The sequence below is a fragment of the Marmota monax genome, unplaced genomic scaffold (assembly GCF_021218885.2).
Source record: "Marmota monax isolate L192 unplaced genomic scaffold, Marmota_monax_Labrador192_F-V1.1 WCK01_AAM20220418_F8-fsc00311, whole genome shotgun sequence".
Classification (NCBI taxonomy): domain Eukaryota; kingdom Metazoa; phylum Chordata; class Mammalia; order Rodentia; family Sciuridae; genus Marmota; species Marmota monax.
Window position 1 is genome coordinate 353,378 of NW_026694601.1, and position 12,473 is coordinate 365,850.

Genomic DNA, 12,473 nt, shown 5'->3' on the forward strand with positions numbered 1-12,473 from the left:
TAAATAGCTACATAGAGTAGTGGCATCCACATTGGACAGAACAGATCTAGAATATAGAATGAACATAAAAGAAGAAATAGGATGGAAGAAACATAACCAGTTGATCAACTGGATTAGTAACCAGGCATAGACAAATTGGAACCATGACAAGATACCATTTCACAACTTCCAGGTGGACCAAAAATATTTTTTTTTTCAAACAAGCCTAGTGCAGTGGCCCATGCTTATAATCCTAGATATTCAGTAGGCTGAGGTGGGAAGATTGTGTGTTTGAGGCCATCACGGGCAACATAGTGAGACACTGTCTCAAAAAAAAATTTTTTTTTAATGATATCAAGTGTTGGATGGAATGCAAACCAACAGGGGCTCTCACCTATAGTTGGCACAAAAGTTTCAGAAGAACACATGCAATATTAGTTAACTTGTTCAAAAATAGATAAGCCTACTGGAGGCTTGGTACGTAGCTCAGTGGTACATACAGGCTCAAGGCCTTGGACTCAATCCCCCAGTCTCAAAAACCAAAACCCAAACAAACCCCCACAAGACTAAATAACATTATTTGAATATACATATATGTGTGATAACACAGTATTCAGGATGGTGATTACCTGGTGGGGACAGGGATGCAGGGAGAAGATACCAGGGAACATCGGGGAAGTGGATAAAGCTCAACTCTATAACATGGTTGGACATTTAATATTATTACTTGAACTCTACATATACATTATGTATGTTCGTGTAACGATAGAGTTTTTAAAAATCTTATTGCTATGAGGGCATAGACTAAGAGGAAGGCAGGGTGAAGATTTTGTCAATACCAGGGAATGTGGGAAGTTTAGGGTATCCAAGGTCATCATGTCTGTCCTGTCTGCATGGCAAGGGCCTCCTGCCGCCTAGCCCATCCTTGAGCACTGCCACTTGCTAGCTGTGTGAGGATGAGTTAAATAAGGGATTTAGTTTTTGCATCATGCAAATGTGGACAGTAATAACACCTTCCCTGTGAGGAATGGTAGATAAGGCATACAAAGTGCTGCTCAGCACAGCGCCTGATACTAAGCACTTGGGACCACCACATAGGGCTACGCAGGAAGAAGAATTCATTTAGAAGCATTGACAAAGATTCTTTGATCAAATTAGTTAGGGTTCTGAATATTTTTCTACTCCCCTCTGTGTGTTTCTTTGTAAAATCCAATTTTAGCAAAAGAACCTTGCTAGGTCAGTTTATCTAGAATCCCTTCTTTGATATGTAATATTCTTGAACTAATCCATCATCCCTCATCTACCATCCCCAGGTGATGTCACCCTGGCCTGATTTTTAGCCAGAATCTCCCTTACACCTTGCTGCGCCCCTCCCCTGACTCAGGCAAAGGCAAGGCCCTACTGAGGTAGATGGCCCAAGGCGTCCATCCTCTGGAGGAGTGCAGTATGTTTCTGGGAATGGGCTGGTTTGTTTTTGTATTCCTGTTAATAAGTATAGTTGTGACTTCTCATATGACCATTAAGTATGAAGGAAAAAACATGACTTTCCCAGTTAATGCAACTACTTCTAAAGAATAAATCTGTTTGCTCTAAATGCAATGATTCAGCTGTGGAATGTAAATTGTTAATGTTTAATGAGAAACCCCCTGTAGGAAAAACAGTCAAGGAAGTTTTTGAGAAATTAAATTAAAATCTAGAGAAGAAAAATTAATATTAAGAAGACAGATTAGTGCTTGGTACTGGGCAACTTGTTCTTGTTTCTGTGCACAATGGTTTGATGCTCTTACTCTTGTTTGATTAAAATTAGTAGCCTCTCTTTTCAAGTTAACCACTTGCCATAACTGCGGCACCGGTTCTAGTCAATAAGTCAAGAAAGAATAGTCAAGGTATAGGCCAATAGTCTGGGACATTTCTCACTATTAAAAGTTAACTAAGCAGAAACAGCTCAAAGCAATATGCATAAGAGAACTGAAAGTAAAAATGCTTGCTTACGCATAAGCCAAGATACATTCTTCTTATCTAATTGTAGCTATGTAATATTTTGTTTCTTTGAATAAGGATTCTTGTTTTGTAACCACAAAATACTGTGAGCCTGCCAAAATGAAAAGTATATATGATTAACTTCACAAGTAAAGATGGGGATTCAGCACCTTTACTTTAGTGTCTGTTGTTTCTCCACCACCTTTTGGAGACTCTTCACCCTCTGTCTCCTGAGGCCCCCTGCCGGAGCTGGACTCCAACAACACCTGATATTTTCTCTTATTAATTTTCCATTCATTTACCCCACCTTGCTCCTTAGCTATAAATGCCTACATGTTGATACTATATTCAGAGTTGAGCTCAATTTCTTTCCCTACTTCAAGACCCAACTGCAAGTGGTCCCTACACCTATCTTGATGGTCTGGAAAAAAATCTTACTTCCTGTTCTTTGACAAATGTCATTGAACATTCTTTTCTTCAACATCATCAATCATCTTGCCAAGTCCTGTGTCTGCTAGGTTGTCTTTCCAGAAAAGACTTATTCTTTTAATTGTCACAAAGATTAATGATGACCCTGCAAGTGCTCAGAAAATAGTGTTTATTGGGGGCTGGGATTGTGGCCTAGCACAGGGGAGACCCGGGTTCTATCCTCAGCACCACATAAAAATAAAGGCATTGTGTTGTGTCCATCTACACCTAAAAAATAAATATAAATATAAAATAAATATTAAAAAAAGAGTTTAAAAAGAAAATAGTGGGGCTGGGGATGTGGCTCAAGCGGTAGCGCGCTCGCCTGGCATGCGTGCGGCCCGGGTTCGATCCTCAGCACCACATACAAACAAAGATGTTGTGTCTGCCGAAAACTAAAAAAGAAAATAGTGTTTACCATAGGCAGTTTGATAGGAGGGATATAAAATTTGAGATAAATAATACCAGGAAAAGAAATGAAACCTGTCACATGAGCTGAGAAAATTTGGGTACTGTGGTTGAAATAGGACAGTCTGGCCAGTCCATCTTAACCTCTGTCACATTCTTTTCTCCCTGGTAGGTAGCTGGAGTATCTCATAAGCCTGAGTGTGCAAAATGGTGGTCCTTAATTGTTTTAACTGCTTGTCATTATGTCTATCCTGTCTGCATGGCAAGGACTTCCTGCCGCCTTGTGGCTCTTGTGTATTTTACACACCACGGGGAGCTAAACAGCTGTTACCAGACATTACTCATCTCAAGCACAGACAAATTATATCTGAAAAGGTTACTGGTTTTTTTTAATTTTTTATTGGTGCGTTATAATTATACATAATAGTAGGGTTCATTATGTCATATTCATACATGCACATAACAATTTGATTAGTCTCATTCTCCAGTACCTCAAGAGTACCGTTATTTACTTGCTTATGAATCTATCCTCTCTTTCTTTTCTTTTTTTAATACTTTTATTCATTGTTGATAAATTTTATTTATTTATTTGTATGTGGTGCTGAGACTCGAACCCAGTGCCTCACATGTGCTAGGCAAGTGCTCTACCACTGAGCCACAATCCTAGCCCTCTTTTTCTTTCTTTCTAATAGTACTGAGGATTGAACCCAGGGGTGCTCTACCACTGAACCACAAGGTGTGGTGGTGAACATCTGTAATCTCAGCAGCTTGGGAAGCTGAGGCAGGAGGATCACAAGTTCAAAGACAGCTGCAGCAACTTAGTGAGGCCTTAAGCAACTTAATGGGAACTTATTTCAAAATAAAAAGGATTAAGGATGTGGCTCAGTGATTTAGCATCTCTGGGTTCAATTCCTGATATCCAAACCTGAATAAAATTCAATAAGATAAAAATTTAGGTATCACTGAATTTCCAGGCTGACCTTGAACTTGCAATCCTCTGTCTCTGCCTCCTGAGTAGCTGAGATTACAGTTATATGCCACTATGCTCAGCATGATTTTATACTTCTATCAGTCCTGTTCCCCAAATTGGAATTTATAGAGCAATGTTTTGGAGAAAAGCAAATTGAACACACTATCCTGTGTTCAGATTTCCTTTTTATAAAATCCTGTAGAAATTTACCAGAGCTTTTTGATTTGTCCCTTTAGAGTAGTCTTGACCTTCATTTTGTGAGCACATAGCATGGATTTATTTCTCATATCATGAGTCACCAGAGACCTTATCCTGTTGGTTTTGGGAGTCTAAGCTAGAACCAGAAATACTCACATAACCTTGTATGTGTGTGTGTGGAGGCGGGTGTAGGTGTGTGTGGTACTGGGAATTGAACCCAGGACCTCATATGTGCTAGGCAAGTGCTCTACCACTGAGTTACATCCCCAGTCAAGACTTTTTTTTTTTGGTGCTGGGGATTGAACCCAGGGCCTTGTGCATGCGAGGCAAGCACTCTACCAACTGAGCTCTATCCCTAATCCCCAAGTCGAGACTTTTTAAAAATTGTGGTAAGATAGAATATGGATAAAATTCACCATTTTAACCTTTGTTGTTGTTGTTGTTTCTTTTGAGACAGGGCCTCATTAAGTTGCTGTTTCTGGCCTTGAACATTTGATACTCCTGCCTCAACCTATTATATAGCTGGGATTACAGATGTGCACCACCATACCACCATGCCATTTAACCATTTTAGGTGTACATTTCAGTGGCTTTCAGTATATTGAGATCTTTGTGCAACTATCCATCTCCAATTTTTTTTCATCTTCCCTAACTAAAAGTCTATACCCACTACTATTTTATTTTGTTTTGTTTCCAGTGCTGGGGATCAAACCCAAGGCCTTGAACAAGACTGTATCCATTAAACACTAACTTCCCATCCCCCTTTCCTCAGCCCCTGGCAACTATCATGTAATTTTTGTCTGTATGAATTTGACTTTAGTAGATTCAAAAATACCCACTCTTGATTTTCAGGAGTGGGCTCTTATATTGTGAATCTGCTGCCTTGTTATATATCTGCAGTGTGTAAATTATAAGGAATTTTCTTTATTTTTTTACTATGCTTTAAAATCCAGGAAGAATTTCTTTATTGTAAAATATACATAATATAAAATTTACTATTATAAACTTTTTTTGGGGGGGTACTGGGGATTGATCTCAGGGGCACTTGACCACTGAACCACATCCCTAGCCTTATTTTGTATTTTATTTTACTTTTTTTAGTTGTAGATGGACATAATACCTTGATTTTATTTATTTTTATGTGGTGCTGAAATCAAAACCAGTGCTTCACACATGTGCTCTACCACTGAGCCATAACCCCAGCCCATATTTTGTATTTTATTTAGAGACAGGGTCTCACTGAGTTGCTTAGCGCCTTGCTTTTGCTGAGGCTGTCTTTGAACTTGCAATCCTCCTGCCTCATCCTCCAGAGCCCTGGGATTATAGGTGTGAGCCACTGTGCCCAGTGAGGTGGTACTCTTAATGTATAATTCAGTGGTATTAAGTACATTTACAATGTTGTGCAACCATTACTATTATCTATTTTCAGAACTTTTTCATCATTCTGTTTCTGTGATTATCATTTCTTTTTCATTTCTAATGTATAAATGCATATTTTGTTTCCTCTTACATATCAAGCTTTTCAGGTATTCATCTTGTCAACATTCAGATAGGAGTGGTTTTTTATTTTTTGAAAAGATATATTCATCTGAGAGCTGGGGATGTGGCTCAAGTGGTAGCGCCCTTGCCTGGCATGCGTGCGGCCCAGGTTCTATCCTCAGCACCACATACAAACAAAGATGTTGGGTCCGCCGAAAACTAAAAAAAAAAATAAATAAATATTAAAAAATTCTCTCTCTCTCTCTCTCTCACACACACACACTCTCTCTTTAAAGAAAAGATATACACATCTGAGCAAAATTTCTTGATTCCGAGGGTAAAGGAAGAAATATACAAGTTGTTTTTTTAAAATATTTTTTAATTGTAGATGGATCCAACACCTTTATTTATTTATCTTTATGTGGTGCTGAGGATCGAACCCAGTGCCTCACCCATGCTAAGCAAGTGCTCTACCACTGAGCCACAATCCCAGCCCCAATGTACAAGTTTTTACATTGGAAGAAGAGACTATTTTTTTTTTCAAGCAGAAAGCAAATAAAACTAACTTTAGAATTCTCATTTGCTTCACCGAAAACTAGAAGATAGTGCAATAGTATCCTAAACTTGAAGAGACAAACTGCAACTAAGGAGTCAAAAATTCTATTCCCAGACAAAATGTCATTCATCTTTTAGGGCAAAAGAAAGATAGCTATAGACATCAAGTACTTAAATTAATCACTGAGGTACCCTACATGAGGTAAATAAAGTTCTCTAATAAATTGATAATTGTATTAAAAACATGACCTCAAAATAGTATAGATGATGAGCACAGTACTTGTGAACAATTAATATTGTAATAATGTAATAATTATATCTAAATGAATAGTTTATTCATTCTGTAAACATTTAGGGCACCAGGATTAGTCCTTAGTGCTATGGGTACAAAATAATAAAATCCATCAGCAACTCTTGGAACTGACATTGTGACATGACACTGTTGAGATACTAATGAGATAAGAGATAGTATAAATGTTCAGGAAAGAGTCTTAAATATGAGGTAGCCTAAGAGGGGCATGGGGCCAATGGTGAAATAAAGTAGAAAACTCTCAAATTCTGAAATATTATTCTAGGGGAAGCATGTGGGGGGAATAAACAGATAAAATATTCAGAAACATTTATTGATCAATTTTGCAATATCACTAGAGGAATACGGGTTTCATCATAATTACTATAGAAAGGAAGGGAAATACCAGCATCATAGACAATAGAACTTCCAATCAACAAGAGGGCAAAAGGGAATGAAGAAAAACTTCCATATTAATATAAAAAAAAGACTCAACAACAAGGCAAGATATAAACATAAATTTATGGATAAAATAAAGCACAAAGATTCCAGTTTAATAACAGTCACAAAAGAACACAGTTCTATTTTTATTAAAGAAAAATTCAAGGAGAATTTTAAAAGTTCACCTATTTGCATTTGAAAGGATTAAAGTTTTGAAAATAGGGAGGAGTGGAGGTAAGTGCAAATAAAAAGAAAGCAGAAATGGGAACTGTCATCAGATACTTTGGAATCAAGACCAGATACATTCACAAGTGCAAAAATTCCACTCTTTAATAAAAGACATGACTTTACATATGTAATGTAAAATAATATACATTTTCCATGCTTACTGAATTCATAGTTGTTCAAAATTCATAAAGACAGCATAAGGCTCAAATATGTTTGTACCAAACATGGCCAAAGGCATAAATATTCATTTTCAGACTTCAACAAATTAGGCAAAAAGAAAGCCAGGCACTGTGGCACATGCCTGTAATTTCAGGGCTTGGGAGGCTGAAGCAGGAGGATTGCAAGTTTAAAGCCACCCTCAGTAATTTAGCAAGGCTTTAAGCAACTTACAATCTGTCTCAAAATAAAAAATAAGAAGGGATGGGGATGTGGCTTAGTGGTTAAGTGCCCCTGGAAGCGGGAAGCAAATCCTAGAGGAATAATACAGTTTATAAATTTGCTTTACCACAAAGAGAGCTTTCTAATTTTCAGTTACTATGTCCTTTCTGTCCATGAAAATCAGTTATGTGCCTGGTTATAAAGGAAAAGATAATAAATTCATGATGATTTTATAATATAGTAACTTTAACTATAACCCAATAAATTGAGAAGTCAACCCCCTCCCAATTTTTTTTTTTTTTTACTTTGCTTGGGGTTGGGTGTATAGCTTCATGGGAAAGTGCTTGCCTAGCATGTGGAAGGCCCTGAGCTTCATCCTCAGCACATAAAAAATAAAATAATAAACTTTACTTGGAAGTGAGGTGCAGTGGTATGTGTCTGTAGTCTCAGCTACTCTGGAATGGATGCAGGAGAATCATTGACCCCAGATGTTTGCAGCCATTCTGGACAGTATTTACAAGATCCCATTGTTAAAACAAAACCAACCTTCCACCAAAACAAAACAACAACAACAAAAACTTTTCTTGGTAATTAAGAAATAGTCTAACATTCAGATCAAAAAGGAAATCAAATTTACTAGGTGGTCCAATAAGTGAATTTGATTTAGCAAGGCCAATGGACACAAATTCAATTTGTAAAATAATTGATTTCTATATACTAGTAACAAACAATTGGAAAATTTTAAAACACCGATTGTAATAGCAAAATATCAAGTATTTGGGCATGAATTTTAACAAAATATGTGTTACAAAATTGCTGAGAGAAATGAAGCTGGATTCCATAAATGAAGAGATTTAATGTGTTTATAGATTGGAAGAATCAATACTGTTAAGTCAATCTCTTGTGTTAATCTACAGATTCAATGCAACTCCAAACAATTTCATGGTGATATGAGTAGTGGTTATCCTTGGGGAGGATTGACTAGGAGAGAGGACAAAGGACCCTTCTAAGATTCTGGAAATGTTCTGTACCTTGATCTGGGTGATAGATATAAAAGTTTGTATGTATGTAAAAATAATTAAATGTATGTAAGATTTAGCTCAGGTTTAAAATGAAAAGCATGAATTGGGCTTTTATTTTAAGAACATTATGCCATAATTTGGCTTCAAAGTCGAGGTAGAGGAAACAATTTTATAAGGTTATTGCAAACCCAAAACTCATGAAGGTGATTAAAAAGACATGTGCCTGGAACAGTCTGACTCTAGGAAGGAATCTGATTCAATCCAGGGGTTATTAAAATAAGATGAAAAATATTAATTTGTCTAACTTTTAGGAGAGAAGTGAAAGAATGAAAATTAAAGGAAGTTAAGACTGGGAAGTGAGTTTTTCACAGAAGTTTGGTTGACAGTCTAGCAGGGTTTTTTTTTTTTTTTTTTTTTTAAAGAGATCAAAAACTAACTTTATATGGAAACGCACAAAACTTGGGCCAAGACAATCTTGAACAACAAACATGGAGTACTTCATCAGACTTCAGAACTAAGCGATTAAACTAAATAGTCAAAACAGTGGTATTGTTGTAAAAATAGTTAAGTAAATCAGTGGAACAGAATTGAGACATAGACCTACATGTCTGTTTTTAGACCCATGCTTGGATTTTTAATTAATTAATTTTTTTGCAGTATTGGGGATTGAACCCAGGGCCTTGTGCATTTTAAGTAAGTGCTCTACCACTGAGCTAAGTTCACTGCCAGCCCTTTTAAAAAAAATTTACTTTGGGACAATGTCTCTCTAAATTGCCTAGGCTGGCCTCAAATTTGCCTCCAGAGTAGCTGGGACTACTGGAGTGCACCATTGTTCCTTGCTAGGATCACTTTATATTTGACAAAGGTGCTATTGCAGTTCAGTGGGGAAGAGAAAGATCTTTCAATAAATAGAGATGAAGCAACTGGATATCTATATGGGGGGAAAATGAACCTGCCTGACATCAAATGATGTCAAAATTAATTTCAGATGCATAATAGATCTAAGTATGAGAGAAAACTACAAAATTTCTGAAAAATACAGAATTCCAGGTGTGATGGTGCATACTTGTGATCCCAGTGACTGTAGGCTAAGGCAGTAGGATTGCAAGTTTGAGGCTAGCCTGGGCAACTGTTTCAAAAAATCAAAAAAGGGCCAGGCATGGTGGCACAGACCTGTAATCCCAGTGATTGGGGAGGCTGAGGCGGGAGAATCAGAAGTTCAAGGCCAGTCTCAGCAATTTAGTGAAGACTTGTGAACTTAGTGAGATCCTGTCTCAAAATAAAAAAATAAAAAAGACTAGAGATGTAGCTCGGTGGTAAAGCATAAAGTGCCTCTGGGTTTAATCTTCAGTTAAAAAAAAAAGGCTAGAGATGTAGGTCAGTGATAGAGTGCTCCTGGGTTAAATCCTAGTATGCAAAAAGAAAAGGGAAAAAAAAGAGAGAGAGAAAAGATACAAAAGAAAACCTTCATGACATTTGGGGTAGGCAATGATTTTTTTTTAGTATGATATAAAAAAATACCATAAAATAGCTGGGCACAGTGGCTCATATCTGTAATCCCAGCTGAGACAGGAGGATCTGGAATTCAAGCCATCCTCAGCAATGGCAAGGCACTAAGCAACTCAGTGAGACCATATCTCTAAATAAAATACAAAATAGGGCTGGGGATGTGGCTCAGTGGCTGAGTACCTTTGGGTTCAATCCCCAGTAACAAACAAACAAACAAACAAACCCACCACTAAAAATCTCAAAAACTCAAAATCAAACAAAGGAACATAAAATAATTCAATTGCACTTCATCAACAATTGAAATAAGTTTATTGCAAGCCCAAAACTCAAGAAGGTGATTAAAAAGGCATGTCGAAATACAAAATTTCCACTCATCAAAAGATTAAGAAAGTGAAAAGGTAAGCTGCCATCGGGAGAATACATTTTCAGTGTATATGTCAGCTTTAAGAGAAGTGCTTGTGAACAAGCAACTCACAAAAGAGATCCCAATGCCCACTAAACACAAGAAGAGTGCTCAACATCACTACTGGACAAAGAGGTGCAAAAACATACTACAAGGAGATGTCACTGCACACCCTCCAGAAAGGCAAAATTTAGAAACTGATGAGGTGGGACACACAGTGGTTGGGAATCCCAGCTACTTAGAAGCTGAGGCAGGAGGATTAAACTTCAAGGTCAGCCTGGGCAATTTAGAGAGATGGTGTCTGAAAATAAAAGTAAAAAAGAGGATGTAGCTCAGTGATAGAGGACCCTGGGTTCCATCCCCAGTACTGCAAAACAAACCACAACAAAAACCAGATTGCCAACCTATGACCCAGAAATTTGTTGTTTTTTTAAAATTTTTTATTGTTGGTTGTTCAAAACATTACATAGTTCTTGATGTATCATATTTCACACTTTGATTCAAGTGGGTTATGAACTCCCATTTTTACCCCGTATACAAATTGCAGAATCACATCAGTTACACATCCATTGATTTACATATTGCCATACTAGTGTCTGTTGTATTCTGCTGCCTTTCCTATCCTCTACTATGCCCCCTCCCCTCCCCTCCCCTCTTCTCTCTCTACCCCCTCTACTGTCATTCATTTGTCCCCCTTGTATTATTTTTCCCTTTCCCCTCACTTCCTCTTGTATGAAATTTTGTATAACCTTGAGGGTCTCCTTCCATTTCCATGCAATTTCCCTTCTCTCTCCCTTTCCCTTCCACCTCTCATCCCTGTTTAATGTTAATCTTCTTCTCATGCTCTTCGACCCTACTCTGTTCTTACTCTCCTTATATCAAAGAAGACATTTGGCATTTGTTTTTTAGGGATTGGCTAGCTTCACTTAGCATAATCTGCTCTAATGCCATCCATTTCCCTGAAAATTCTATGATTTTGTCATTTTTTAATGCAGAGTAATACTCCATTGTGTATAAATGCCACATTTTTTTTTTAATCCATTCGTCTATTGAAGGGCATCTAGGTTGGTTCCATAGTCTGGCTATTGTGAATTGTGCTGCTATGAACATCGATGTAGCAGTGTCCCTGTAGCATGCTCTTTTTAGGTCTTTAGGGAATAGACCCAGAAGGGGAATAGCTGGGTCAAATGGTGGTTCCATTCCCAGCTTTCCAAGAAATCTCCATACTGCTTTCCAAATTGGCTGCACCAATTTGCAGTCCCACCAGCAATGTACAAGAGTACCCTTTTCCCCACATCCTCTCCAGCACTTGTTGTTGTTTGACTTCATAATGGCTGCCAATCTTACTGGAGTGAGATGGTATCTTAGGGTGGTTTTGATTTGCATTTCTCTGACTGCTAGAGATGGTGAGCATTTTTTCATGTACTTGTTGATTGATTGTATGTATGACCCAGAAATTTGTACCAAAAAGAAATGAATTCACAAAAGACTTGTACAAAGATGTCAATAACAGCTTTATCAAATTGGAAATAACACAAATACCTATTAGCAGGAGAATAAACTTTGATATATATTCATGAATCAAATATTACATGTCAGGAGGATTCTGAGTTCAAAGCCAGCCTCAGCAACACCGAGGCATTAAGCAAGTCAGTGAGACCCTGTTTCTAAATAAAATACAAAATAGGGCTGGGGATGTGGCTCAGTAATTGAATGCCCCTGAGTTCAAACCCCAGTACAAAAAAAAAATAGTATATAAACATACTGTATATTTTATATAGGCATACAAAGCTATACTCAGAGGAAACTTTATAGTCATATTTTCATTATTACAAAGATTGAAAATAAATGGACTTTGTACTTCAATAAGCTGTTTTAAAGATAACAATGAACAAAAATGAAAATTATAAGGTTGAAATGGAAATAGAAAATAAAAATGTAGAAAAACGAGTAAAATGCTATTTCTTTGAAAATATGAATAAGATAGAGCAACTAATAGGTTTAGAGAGTATCTATTTTCAATCAGTGGGTCTCTGATTTTTTTCCTCTTTAAACTTTGATTCTGTGTTAATAAAACCACACTAATGGAAATTGATGCGGGCGGGGTTCATTCATTTAGAATTAAAAATAAAATCTATTGACCATCCATATCCCTAATATACTGTT

The 12,473-nt window shown here is 37.1% G+C and overlaps 1 protein-coding gene across 1 annotated transcript in view; it reads right to left on the reverse strand.

The window, feature by feature from the left end:
* Positions 1-10,481: 10,481 nt before the first annotated feature.
* Positions 10,482-12,473, reverse strand: part of Pigl (phosphatidylinositol glycan anchor biosynthesis class L) — a 116,487-nt gene continuing 114,495 nt past the window's right edge. Inside the window, exon 7 of the mRNA XM_058572012.1 lies at positions 10,482-10,608. Coding sequence (XP_058427995.1) covers positions 10,594-10,608 — 15 coding nt within the window. The 3' untranslated portion in view covers positions 10,482-10,593. The remainder of the gene's footprint in view (positions 10,609-12,473) is intronic.